Raw genomic sequence first — 14,569 nt, forward strand, 5'->3', positions numbered from 1 at the left:
GACTCTTCCTGCCGCTGCCTTCGCCCTCATGCTCGGCCACCCGAGTCCCCCACCTTAGACTCTGCCTTGCCCCCGGGCCGTCCGCCCGAATCCCCCTCCTTGAACTCTGCCTTGCCCCCGGGCCGTCTGCCCGAGAACCCCTCCTTGAACTCTGCCTTGCCCCCGGGCCGTCTGCCCGAGAACCCCTCCTTGAACTCTGCCTTGCCCCCGGGCCGTCCGCCCGAGATCCCTTCCTGGTCCTCTGTTGTGCTCCTGGGCGGTCAGCTCAGTCCCTTCCTCCTGACCCCCTCTACCCACCCTGGTGGCCTAATGATACTTACTGTTGTGTAGCCAGGAAAAAACGATCCGCTTCCTCAGCCAAGGCACGGGGCTCCGTTACAGGCGTGTTGGCCAGCGCCGTCCGGACAACTTAGCAGATAAGCTAAATGTCTTAAGGAGAAGGGCCTTAATCGCCTCATATTTGCCATGGTGTGGGGGGTCTGCGATAAATGTCAACATGTGACGGGTGACACATGTGAGAACGTGTTGTAATGTGAGATGCCTTCACTTTACCATTCACTCTCCCAGACACCACTGAGGGCATGTGTCTCTTCTGCACAGTACATCTACTAAATAAAGTGTTGACTTTAAATTAGCTAACTGGGTATCTAGCATGCACTACTATATAATATGTCATGAATTATGAGATGTAGCACTGAAACACTCTTTATTTCTCATATTAAATCAGGCAGAAGATGTGTGAAACTGTTATCATGCTGCAAAAACTCCTGTCAAACTGTCAATGTTTGTATGTTTTTACCGCAACCATAATTCTTCCCGTCATACATAAATTCATGGCTCACACATATTTTCCCAGCCTAAAACGACAGCCAGATACCGATTTGAGCATTGAAGCAAATGTTGCCATTTCTTAAAATTCATACTGGTCATTAAAATGTCTTTTTTAAATGCTTTTTCAATGAGGGATGCTTGTAATGAAAGTGTGTTAGAAAGCATATATACACTGTGGAATAAAGTTTGCACAGAGTATAGTGGATTTTGTCCCTCATCCCTTTTAAAAATCACATTGAAAATTATCTTTTGAAGACCAGTATAACCAGTATGAACTACTGTATAACATGACAACCTCATTTAGGAATCTGACCATTCTTTGAGGACAGACTTGGAACATATTGAACCTTTCCTTTAATGGCTTTACTGACCCCAGCCTTTCATCCAGCAGCACCAGCCATATTGAAATATGTGCTTCTGGGCAAAATATTAAAAGTTATTGGATGGCTTGCCATTACATTTAGTAGGCCTACAGACATTCATGCAGGGCGGTCATTAGGGCGCAATTCATTATGGTGATTTACTCTGCTGCAAGGGCAATTTTGAACTTAAAAGTTGTGCTCAATGTCATTAAGACAACCTGTAATGCTGTGGTTGTGTTGGCTAAAATACAAATTCAAGAAAATCACATCAAAGAAGAAATGGTAACATTTTTTGAATGCGCTCAAGACAAGATTGATACCACTAATGTAGCTTTATGCTAAGTATGATTGTCTGCTAACACAGCCTAGCATTACGATTAGAAACAATATGAAACAGCTTGTCTGTCAAAAGGTAATCATATGTTTTTCTTTAAATTAAAATGTTGGATTTTGTGGATGAAAAAATCTATCTAATAACCGACTATGAACCTGCAAATTGCCATATTAACACTTTGATATGTGATCAGTGTCTGCCTTCCAGGATAAGATAAGAAACTTCCGTCTAAAGTAATTAATCTCTGAACCTTTACTTTCCTCTGACCGGCCACACACACACGGCGGCCCCCTGCCTCACATGCTAACACTAATCTTACCAATTTACCTCTAATTGGACACAGTCCAGTGGTGGAAGCTCCACGGACACATTTCAGTGCCTTTCCAAAACTTTCATACTGTGACTCCTGCTTCTGTCTGACAGCTGAAACCCATCAAACTAAAACTCTCTCTTCCCTCAGTCTCTCCTCCTGTTCCCCCTGCGGCTGTCAGCTCAGGGTAATACCCATAGTCTGGTCACAGCGGCTTTTAGACTAAATAAAAACACAGGAACAGAAACGGCTGGGTCAAATGCATTATAGCTGTCTCCTCTCTCCTATACCTGAACAGCATCTGAATGGAGACAGATGAGTGAAGCTGTGAAGTAAACGTGTGACTGATGATTGTTGTATTTTCTACAGGGTACAACTTCACCGCAGAAAGCGTGTCAAGCACAGAGAAGAAGATCCTAACCTACCATCGCATCGTGGAGGCTTTTCGTTTTGCGTATGCAAAGAGGACCTCACTTGGGGATCCAAAGTTTCTCAACATCACAGATGTAAGGTCTTGGTGTCTGCTTAAAACAGTTAAAGGGTTGGTTTTAGGTTCTGTGGTAATTTAGTGTATTTCCCCTCTTGGCTAATCGGGTTGTGATGACACCCTTGCTTCAGAGCTTAGGTGGGCAATTGCACACCAAGGTTAGTGTGATCCTCTACTTAATGAAGACTTAATTTCAGAAGATATTGTCAGCCAGGAACTCTTGTCTTTAAGCCCTGTTGAGACCTCTTTGCTGTCTTTGATTTGCTGGGATTTCTGAAAAGTACAGTATAGTGACATTTAAATGACACTTTTCTCCAAGGAACCATGGCAGATTTGTATGTATGTTCATGAGTTTATGCTTGCCTAATGATCACCTAATGCCACAAGCTTTATTTTGTTTTTGCTCTCATGCATATTTCACTTAAATTAAAGAGGTGTGTGGTTATTATTTAAAAGGCAATTGTTGTTATTATTATTATAGAGGCATTTTATTATAATTTAAGAATACTTTGGTAATTATTATTTAGGATAGTGTTTTCTCCTGTTATATTAAATACTAATCAAAGTTAAACCTCTACCGACTAGTATATGAAGAGCAATTCCTCTTTGAAAAGTCTGAATCTCTGCTACTTAATCCCATGCACATGAGTGACCAGACTTTTCCTGCCATGGATAAGCAGGAACAATGGTCAACTATCCAGCACATAAATCAGTACTTACTGCAAAAAAAACACACTAAGTAATACTTTTGGCCTATGAATTATTTTCGTGTCCCTCTTTCTCTTCCAAAGCTCATCAAGAATATGACTTCAAGTTCTTATGCCTATGACCTCCGTGAGAAGATCACAGATGACACCACACACCACATGAACTATTACGAGCCAGAGTTTTACATTCCTGATGACCACGGGACCGCTCACCTCTCGGTGATCGCAGAAGATGGAAGCGCTGTGGCCGCCACCAGCACCATCAACCTATCGTATGACCTCCTAACTGACCTTTACAAATCTCTTGTCTATCAATGTTGGTTTATGTGTCATGTTCCCTCCCTTGGTCCTTTAATAGTTAATGTTTTCATGCAGTTTGGGCTCCAAGGTAATGTCAAGATCAACAGGGATATTTCTCAACAATGAGATGGACGACTTCAGCTCTCCGCTCATCACAAACTTCTTCGGAGTGCCTCCTTCACCCAACAACTTCATCAGACCAGGTCAGAATAAAACACACACACTCACACAGAAATGCACACAAGTGCTCTTAAACCAGTGGAGTTTTAATATACATAGACTGGCTGTTGGACAGTTAGAGATCGATCTGTCCTTCGACACTGTGCATTATGTTTTTAAATAATGTTTGTCTTTGGATTAATACAAAGAAAATGTGGATCAAATGTCTCCACCCCTCTCTGGAAGGTCTTATCTTTTATTATTTTACTATATTCAATTCAAGTATATCTTTAAGGATTTCAAGCTTATTAATCTGGAATACAATGTGGAATAGATGAAAAAAATATATTAATATCCAACATACAACTTGTTTTTAAATAGATATTTTATGTAGTTACATACACATTATTTTAATAATGTTTAACATAAACCAATAAAATACTTAAACTTGTATATAATGTCATTTCTGTTTAAAGGAAAAAGGCCAATGTCTTCCATGTGTCCGGCTATCCTCTTTGACAAAAACAACAAAGTTAAGATGGTGGTTGGAGGCTCAGGAGGAACGAAAATCACAACTTCTATCGCTCAGGTAAAATTGCAAGAAGTTAAATCAAAGAGTTGCATTAATTCAACTATTTAATTACTCTGTTGGGTTATAATTGTCTAAAATCTTTGTTGTTTTGAAGGTGATTCTAAATGCACTGTTCTTTGACTATGATCTGAAAAAAGCTGTGTCGGGGCCGAGGCTCCACAACCAGCTGGATCCCAACGCCACTGAAGCAGAACCAGACTTTGACAAAGTGAGTGTCACAAAAACAACACTGACGTATGTGAGTGTGTGGGTAGACAATCCCTCACACAAAAGCCCAGCTAACATAAAGCCCTTCTAACTTCTTACCCAATAATTCATTATTTCTACCTTCAGGGGTGTGAAGAATGGAGAAAAATATTTCAGCAATTTGTGGTGGTAACGGGCTATTTGTGGTCTGTCTAAAAATAGGCAAATCCTCCTATATACCGTGTATGGTTGCTGTAAAACTTGCTCATCTCAATGTAATGTATTTTAAATGTACCATTAAGGGTAATTAATGGAAAGATATCAACTAGAAAACTAACCCTTTATTTGATGTTTTTACTGGGATGTAAAATATGTAGCTTCTGTTGCTACCACATACGCATTATTTCGAAATCTTATCAATTGTGTGTCGGGCAGCACATCACACTTCAGTGTTTTCTTTGATTACTGGCTTAATTGAAGATTTATTTTCACAGACGTTACTCAACATGATTTCTTAAAATGGGCATCATTCCCAATTTACCAAAACGTTTTAAAACCAACACTCTGAACAGACTTGGCATTTTTTATCCCTGCTGTGCACTAAAAAGATCTAACTTGAACATCGTGCCACATTTATTCAGTTTTCTTTCATATTTGCTCCTGTTTGCAGAACGTCCTGGAAGGTTTGGCATTGAAGAACCACAAGATAAAGTACCTGAAATCGACAATAGCTGTGGTGCAGGCGGTGGTTCGCTATGAAGACGGACTCCACGCTCAGTCAGATTCTCGCAAGTGGGCGTACGCCGCCGGGTACTGAGGTCATAAAGTCACCACTGATTATGCACGGAGCCTGTAGCGGCATGAACTTTGACACCAGTTCTACGAGCTGAGAGATTAGAGACTTAATAAAGAACAAGGAAACAACAGAGACACCAATTGTTATTTCATTAACATAGAACATGCTTCATCATGACACAACTCAGATAACAGCACAGTGACTGTATGATTTCAATTCAATTCAAAACCTTTATTTATCCAGGTAAAATCCCATTGAGATCAATGATCTCTTTTTCAAGGGAGACCTGAGACAATTTGTAAATCTTGTACCGTAAATGTTGTATTAAATAAAGTTAATATTACCGACGTAGATTAACGTTCCTGTAGCTTCTTATTGCACTTGCAATTGTTTTAGTTACTTGTGGGCTACTTAACATGAATAATCACAGTTACTATCCTTTTACTCCATCACATTTCAAAAAGAAATAGGCTATTGTTATTTTAACTCCACCACAGTAATCCATCATCAGCTTTACTTTTTAGATAAAGTTTTAACTCACAATTGATCATAACAGGCTTCAAGTTCAACATATACATTTTTATATATTACCAAGTGGTTTCATGTACAACCCACACAAGTATCATGCTAAATGAAGCTCTGTTGCTTGGATATCACTAGATCCTGATGTCAGCGTAATATAAAAGTACATAACGATTGATGTGTAATTTAGCATAATTTACTAGCTAGCTGCTAACTGCCGCCTCGTTAATATAAATCCAGTACCATGCTGTCATGAACGCGCAGTGCTGTTACGTGTACGCAAATTCACGTGCTTAATGTGAACGAGCCTTTTGGGCGACGTGGTTAAAGTTGCGCATGCTCTGAGTGCACATACGGGTACTTCTCAGGCATGCCGGGTAATCTGTGACGTTTCGCTCTCTCAAAATTTGGGCCATTTTGTCATCATGCGCCATTGAGCAACTCTCATAGGAATGAATGAGGCCCCGCCTCCCACGCTGTATCCAGTTCTTATTATACATCCATGCTCTGCTCCCCTCCCCCATCATTCCTAGTCTCTTGTCCTGCAAACCTGCTCCTTATTTCACACAGTAATGTATAAAACCACACCTATATTAGTGATAACATGATGCAACACACCTCTTATATATGGGTGACATTAAGATGAATATAATCTTCAATTCTCCACACTGTTTATGAAGCACTTTGTAAATCATTAGCAGTGTTGAGCTGTTCATTTTGTTTTCCTTTAAAGATATGATTTGTGACGTCAATGGTTATTGCTAAAAATTAAACTAAAGCAAACAGAATAAACCAAAACAAAAGGAAAAACCTCAAATAATCATCTTTTAAAACGTTAACATATTTCACCAGGATGGTTCATAGGTGACGAAGGGAGGACAAGGGTTACGGCCGCCGCCTCCCCGGTCCTATTAACTCTGTCTGTGTTCATTGGCTGTCCCGCCCTCGCCTCCGAAGAGGTGATTGGACCAACGTTCTCCAATCCCAGCACACCTTCCGGGCGAGGATTACAAAGGCCGTGGACTGTGATCATTCGGGAGGCTCTGTGATGTGGAACAGACGCCTCTACCCTCTTGTTGTGTTTACTCGATTGCTTGACGAATTAGTGCCTTCTGTGTTAGAGCTACACTGTTTAACAGCGTGTTAAACTAGTGCTTCTGTGTTTAGAGAGATATTGTAGTGTAATTGCTTAGCTGTTAGCTAGTGATGTTACGTATTGCGCCGAGGCTTCGGAGCGTGTGTCGAGTAATCCCCGAAGCTTTTTGTGAAGCTTGTACCGAGGCTTGTATCGTTTTGGGCCAGTGACGTCATCGTTGACAAACGAAGCCTCGCTGCCTGTCGATACCACGTGACTGCTTCAGGAAGCGATTCAGATCGGTTGAACCGTTGAACCACAACGCTCATAATACCAATGGATGTATAATAAGAACCCTATTTCCCCGTCCTGTACCCGGGCCCGGTGACACGATGGAATCAAGAGAGCTCAGACCCTCACCTATATAGAGGTCGGAACATGTCATAAGTATAAATAGATACAAGCATAAATAAATGTAGGGAAAAAAACATGAATGAATAAATACAGGAATAAATATGTTACAGTATTTTCAGGGAGATTCAGCGTGTGTGCTGTGGCTCAGCTGGAAAGCAGTTGACTCACGATCGCAGGGTCTCTGGTTCAACGACTCGTCAATACGTCTTTTTTGTTGTTTATAAAAGCTACAGATAAATGAGATAATGTAGTTAATAAATGTATTCTTTGATATGGTTTAGCCTTTATCAGGCTACAACATGGTTACGTTTATGAATATTATTAAGGAATACAAATCCCTATTTGTAATATTTACCAGCCTCCTTAGGCTTTTCAATCACAATCATTCAACTGGAATAAAAACAATATTGTTAACATGAAAATATGATTTAATGTTCGTTGTTTAGATGTATTCTAAGGCTTTACTCATTGGGAACTCGGTATGAGATAGAGCACACTGTTGAGATGTCCAATCTGCCTGTTTTACACACTTTGACCAACAGGGGGTTTGTGTTCAAATGAAGCCCATGATGAAGCCTCATGAGATGAACCCTTTTGCGAACCAATTGGCTGGAAAGCTTCAAAGCTTCATAAGGCTTCATCTCGCCATCACTACTGTTAGCGCTTGTCGATTAGTAGCAGCTGTGTTTCCTACAACCTTTTCAGTTATTAATACCACGTTAAAAGTGAGTTTTTTGTTTCCCTTTTTGTGTACTATTCAATACTTTGTATCATCTTAGACTCTCTTTTGGAGTTCTCTTTCTGTTGGTTGTTTTCAACCGGTATGTTGGCCTTTTGTTTGTGCCAGGCTGCATGCCTTTATTATTTTGTTACCACTTTTATATATAAATAAATACTTATTATACCAATTCCATACTGGTGTATGTTGTTTTCCTCTACACCTAGAGGGGGACGTAACAACAGGCATAACCCATTTTAAAAAGAAAAGACTATAAAACCTCAGGGACAAACAGTCCTATTGACTTACAGTAATGTCCCATGGCCCAGAGTGCAATGGCCTGCACTGAAAAAAAGGCTTTTGGATTCACATGCAAAATTAAAATCATGTGTACTTAAAACTATTCCATTATGTTAAAGACACACAATGGGATAATCCAGTCCAGATTTGAGTCTAGGTATAGTGGTTTTAGATCAGGACCTGGTCTTATGTGGTCAAGATGTGAAAAAAGCACTGAAATCTCCCTTTTTTTCATTTTCACAAATATAATTAAGGTTTCACAAATCTCAAACTGTGTTATAAAGAATTTTTAGACTCTCTGGGATAATCCAGTCCAAATAAATAGGCTATGCAGCGATTTAAGAGGTTCAAACACGGAGGATTGTTCGCTCAGCGCTGTAAATTAAATGTACCCTTTACCCTTAACTGCCGAATCGGAAGCTCTGAATCGGAAGCCAACTTCAGCGTCGTGCTCAGTGGGGAGGGGGGAGTCATAGCCGATGGATGAGCTTGCGGCATATTTGCGGTACGTCTTGTTTTAAATTATTGTTTCATGTCTGCTGTCAGGCGGTGTAGAACTTTACTGCGTCGGTCCGGCTCTGCATGTCTACTCTTGTGCCGACTTTTAGGGGCGCTGAGGCAGGTTGTACGGTAGTAGGCTACGTTAAGTGACCATCTTTACCCATTTAAGGTGTTGATTGTTAAAGATATATTACAATATTGTCTGTGGGACCGCAGTGTTCTCCCTAAAAAACGGTGTATATGTATCTGCTTTGATCCGCTCTGTGTTCATGTAAATACCGTAAATACACACAGAGCAGATCAAAACAGACATAATATTGTGTGTGGGGGTGTCCCGGAAAGCGATACTGGAAAGTGGAGGATATTAATGATTGTTACATTTTAGCAGGGAAGTTGCTTTTTGTGTGGCAAATTTGGACATTGGGAAAACGACTCCAGAGCAAAGAGGCCACAGGAAGGAACGGAGGACTGGGTGGAGAAGGCATGACTAGAGCCAAGTGCATCTGCAAAATCAGGTCATGTATTATCACACACAAACATAGACCCTGAACAGATGAAAAAGGTTAACGTAGAAAGTCAAACAACAGAAACAACTACAAAACAAGATAACCCAAATAAAGATGACCTAAGACAAAATGACTCAGACCTTGACCGTGACACAGAAGCAAGTTCAGATAACGTGTCAATCAGCTCATCCGATGAGGAAGTGGAGATTTTAGAATTAGGTACAGTAGAATTAATGCTGGCTCACGTAGAGAAACCATTTGTTACCTTAAAAGTAATGGGAATAGATGTAACCAGATTATGCAAAACCGTTTGTTCAAACAGCAGATTGTAAGAATGGATTTATGACATCAGTACTCACTCAACTACATGGGGGGAAAAATAGACCAGTGGCATTTTACTCCTCACAGTTGGACACCCTAGCTCGAGCAATGCGCATTTGTTTACAAGCAGTAATAGCAGCCTCCATGGCAGTACAGGCATCTGCAACAATAGTGCTTTTTAGATCCTTGACTCTAAAAGTAACTCACGCAGTGTCCGTACTATTGTTACAAAATAAACAAAGCTATATGTCACCAGCTAGACATTTAGCATGCATGGCTACGTTGTTATCACAACCAAATCTTACTATCGAGAGATGTACTACTTTTAATCCAGCTACACTACTGCCAGTAGAGATAGATGGGGAGCCACATGACTATCGCAGAAACTGAAAACAGAGTGTTACCAAGGACAGACCTGACGGACATTCCCTTCCCAGATGCAGACATAACGATGTATGTTGACGGTTCATGTAAGAGGAATCTTGATGGAACTAATGCAACAGGTTATGCTGTAGTGACACAGACGAAACTGCTCAAGGGCGCAGCATTGCCGTCTCACTTATCAGCACAAGCAGCAGAACTAATCGCACTAACAGAGGCATGCAAGCTGGGAAAGGGGAAGACAGTTAACATTTATACAGACAGCAACTATGCTTATTCATGTATACATGTGTTTGCACAACAATGGAAAAATTGGGGGATGGTAACATCCACAAACAAACCTATTACACATAAAGATTTGATCCTATCACTTTTGGATGCAGTACAACTCCCTAAGAGAGTGGTGGTCTGTAAGTGTGCAGCACACACTACAGGGACGGACCCAATTTCCACAGGGAACCGGAAGGCAGATGAAGAGGCTAAGAAAGCAGCGCAAAGACAGTGACAGGACAATGACCAATATATTTCTGAAAATATGGAACACATTGATCATGACATACTAAAAGACATGCAAGCGAATGCACCTGACAAAGAAAAGGTATACTGTAAGAAGAAGTTGTGTACACAGAATAAAGAGGGGTTGTGGGAATGTACAGAAGGCAAATTTGTATTACCAAATAGCTTATTTCGATATGCAGCTATATTGAGCCATGGGTTGGACCACGGCTCAACAGTGGGGATGGTGGAAGTAATACAGAAGATATTCACAGCCAATGGCTTTACATACTCTTAAAAAAAATGGTTTAGCATGTTCTGTGTGTGCACAGTATAACCCTCAAGGACAGTTCAGACCAAAGAGAGGTAAAATACCGGAGCCAGTATCCGTTTCAGCACATTTGCATGGACTTTATTGAACTAAATAAATATGAGGGAATTAAATATTGTCTAACAATCATTGACATGTACTCAAAATGGATTGAAGTTTTTCCAACTAGGAATCCGGATGCATTGACAGTGGCTAAAGCATTGACAAATCACATAATCCCACGTTTTGGAATTCCGGAAAAGATCTATAGTGATAATGGCACACACTTTGTAAATAAAGCAATTCAGGATTTGACAGCTGTATTTGGAATACAATTAAAACGTCATTGTTCTTATCATCCACAATCAGCAGGGTTGATAGAAAGAAATAATGGTACAGTAAAAGCTAAACTGAAGAAGATGATGGCCGAGACAGGGAAAACATGGATGAGTTGCTTAGCACCAGTGATGCTAAGCATGCACATCCTACCTAGTGCTAGAGGGCTATCACCTTTTGAAATGTTATATGGAAGACCATAATATCTGCCTGAGTTAAAACCATTTGTAAGAGAGGACGAGAGTATAAGTGAAAACACAGCAGAATATATGGCATATATGACGTAAAGAATGAAATAGTCACGTTTCTGAATCGGACACTCTGAGTGGATGCAGTCACAGCCAATCGGAGTCTGATTCAGAGGGTTGCCTGTCTGTTCTGATGTTATGTTTACTGAAACGAGAGCCGGTATAATTCCACATGCGAAAACAAAATAAAAGTTGGAATACGTTCTTTTAGTGTTTTGAAAGTAAACTGAGGTATGGTAAGGACGTTTACTACAGCTGAGGCTTTGGAGCAGATTTTTCAAGGGGACAATGTTGATGAAAATTCAGATGAATCTGCTCAGCATGTCATGTGTGATTGTGGACATGATATATCATGTGTACTCTTCAAAATTGGCAGGACAAAAAATGACAATTCCTTGCAAAAAAACGCCCATGGTATGGAAGCAAACAAGAGACAGAAGTATTTGAATTTTCTTAGACACCGAATTTATAGCATTGAAAATAATTACTTTGAAAATCATGTATCTGAATGTTTTTGCTCCGAATTTACCTATGTGAAATAAAAATGTAAAAATTAAAGTGAAAACAATTCAAATGTTCAAATTCAGATCCCAAAAATTCAAGTGAAAAAATTCGACGTCAAAAAATTCGGTGTGTAAAATTCGATGTCCAAAATTGCGATGCAGCATCATCCGGGCTACTCAGACAGGATAAGCAATCGAGCCCTAATGCAATCAAACCGACTTCTGGCCTATCAGAGCAAGGCTTTGTCAGTCATGTGATCACAACAACCCGGGAGAAAAATGACGGAGAACAGTGGGGCTCGGCGCTCGGGTAAGTAGTCAGTTTGTGTGTTGAGGTTTAGGATGGCAGCTTCTTCTTACGCTGCACTCGGAGAGAAATATTGGAGACGGAGACGATGAACTGTTTAGCCCTTGAGCATGATTTATTCCTCTGCTTCACAGGTGATTCCTTCGCTCAGCCGAGCTAACTTAGAAGAGAACAAACATAGACAGTGTACACGTGCATCAGGTGAACACACCCTCATTTACATGACGCAAGACTGGTCATTACGTAGCACGTAATACTACAGTGCCTCACAGTGGTACAATAACAGTATTACATACAATAACTGAGGACATATGTAAACATTTCCCTTAACACCCCCACTTGTTCTCAGGTTGCTGTACTCCAAAAATTTAAACAAAATGAAAATGTGGACCTCCTCACACATTTTAAACTCCAAAAACGATTCCTGCAAACTTCTTCAGTTTCAGCTTAGTTACAGGTTTTGTCATTATGTCTGCCACCATCTCTTCAGTAGGGCAGTACACCAGAGTTAGTTTCCCATCCTTTACAGTTGATCTTATGAAGTGGTACTTTATGTCCACGTGCTTACACCTCTGTCAGCTTACAGGGTTTTTGGCTAGGGCAATTGTTCCCTGGTTGTCCTCATACACTACTGTTTGTGTATATTTGTAATCATCGATACCCTCCAGTAACTGGTCTAGATATATACACTCTTGTATAGTTGAGGCTAGAGCCATGTATTCCGCCTCACAGGTGGAAAGTGCCACTGTAGGCTGCTTCTTACTCTTCCATGAGACTAAAGAGCTGTTCTTACTGAGGCTTACACAGTATCCTGTGGTACTGCGCCTGTCGGTGAAATCAGCTGCCCAGTCGGCATCACTGTAGGCTAGTAAGCCTAGCTTCTCACTATCGTTTCTTCTGAAACACAACTCTTTCTCTATAGTGCCTCTAAGGTATCTTAACACATGTTTCACAGTTACCCACTGTTCCTCTGTAGGCTCAGCAAAATATTGTGATAGTTTGCTCACAACAAAACTTAAATCTGGCCTTGTACATGTGGTCAGGTATATAAGGCTGCCTACCGCCTCTCTGTACATCCTGACATCATCCATTTTCACTGCATTTTCTGTATAGTCAAGTTTTTGTTCACAGGGTGTTTCTCTGGGTTTACAGTTTTGCATGTTAAACCTCTCCAGTATCTTGTTAACATATTTTTCCTGTGACATCTTTACACATCCATCCGACTGTTTGAAATCGATACCCAGAAAATGTTTTAGGCTGCCTAAATCTTTCATCTTAAATTTGGCAGAGAGCATCTCTTTCACTTCCTTCATTATTTTGTCATTGCTAGCTGCAATGATCAGATCATCGACCCAGATGATTATTATCACCTTTCCACCTTCGGTCTCTTTGGCATAGACACAGTGGTCTGCTGGGTTCTGTGCAAAATCGTCTTCAGTTAAACAATCGTGCAAAATCCTGTTCCAATTTCTACCGGATTGTTTTAGACCATAAAGAGATTTTTCTAGCTCACACATTAGACCTTCCCCTCTTTCTTCATAACCCTCTGGTTGTTCGATATAGATTTCATAATCTATAGGAGCGTGTAAGTACGCTGTTTTTACATCCATCTGATGCAGTAGCAAGTCCTCCTGTGCTGCTTTCTGTAACAACACTCTTACACTCGTCAAGCTGGCCGTGGGGGAAAAAGTCTCTCCATAGTCAATCCCCATCCTCTGGCTATAGCCTTTGGCCACAAACCTTGCTTTGTACTTGTCCATTCCCTCAATATCACTTTTGATAAAGTAAACCCATTTGCCCCCCACTGTCTTTTTGCATTTTGGCAGATTTGTCAGGGTAAATGTGTTGTTGTCGTTTAATGATTGGATTTCGTCATCCATGGCTTTGACCCACTCACTTGAGTCAGTTGACGTCATAGCCTGCTTAAATGTCTGTGGAATGCCACATACTGCTCTGTAGCAGTAGTCTACGGTAGTATGAATCCCATCACTATCACCAGTTACAAAGTCCTTTAAGTGACTTGGTTCCCTTCTGTCTCTAGTCGGGTATCTCCCACCCTCAGATTCATCATCTGTCCCACTTGGTTGTGTTTGGCTACTGTCGTCAGACATAGTTACTGGACTGTCACTTTGTGCACTAGTCTCTTTAGCATTCTCTGTGCTCTCATGTATCTCCTGTGTGACCCTGCTAGCCCTAGGCTGCCTCACACTGTATTTGTCATCATTTGGGTCTGACCCAAATGTCTGTGTCTGTTTCTCCACAGTTACCTTGTTTACAAACTTGACTAGTCTGTGCTTTTGTACTTTCTCAGTATCTGGGTGGTAGACCAAATACGCGGGGCTGTTCTTGTCATAACCCACAAAACGCCCCTGATCACACCTGGAATCAAGTTTTCCTTTGTCCTGTTTGTATGTGTAACATACAGACCCAAACTTCTGCATTGTAGAGACGTTAGGCTTTTTATCTGTCAGCATCTGGTAAGGGGTTTGTCCTGTACGCCTGTTAAAACATCTGTTACGTACTATGGCTGCTGTTTGGACTGCGTAGTTCCATAACTGTTTTGGTAGC

At 40.8% G+C, this 14,569-nt stretch overlaps 1 protein-coding gene across 1 annotated transcript in view; it reads left to right on the top strand.

Annotated features, from left to right (window-relative positions):
* LOC117558152 (glutathione hydrolase 1 proenzyme-like) overlaps window positions 1–5,196 on the top strand; it is a 34,868-nt gene extending 29,672 nt beyond the window's left edge. The window contains exons 9-14 of the mRNA XM_034234162.1: window positions 2,207–2,343; window positions 3,116–3,303; window positions 3,407–3,534; window positions 3,967–4,079; window positions 4,177–4,290; window positions 4,939–5,196. Coding sequence (XP_034090053.1) covers window positions 2,207–2,343; window positions 3,116–3,303; window positions 3,407–3,534; window positions 3,967–4,079; window positions 4,177–4,290; window positions 4,939–5,085 — 827 coding nt within the window. The 3' untranslated portion in view covers window positions 5,086–5,196. The remainder of the gene's footprint in view (window positions 1–2,206; window positions 2,344–3,115; window positions 3,304–3,406; window positions 3,535–3,966; window positions 4,080–4,176; window positions 4,291–4,938) is intronic.
* Window positions 5,197–14,569: the final 9,373 nt, after the last annotated feature.

This window comes from Gymnodraco acuticeps, unplaced genomic scaffold (assembly GCF_902827175.1).
Source record: "Gymnodraco acuticeps unplaced genomic scaffold, fGymAcu1.1, whole genome shotgun sequence".
NCBI lineage: Eukaryota > Metazoa > Chordata > Actinopteri > Perciformes > Bathydraconidae > Gymnodraco > Gymnodraco acuticeps.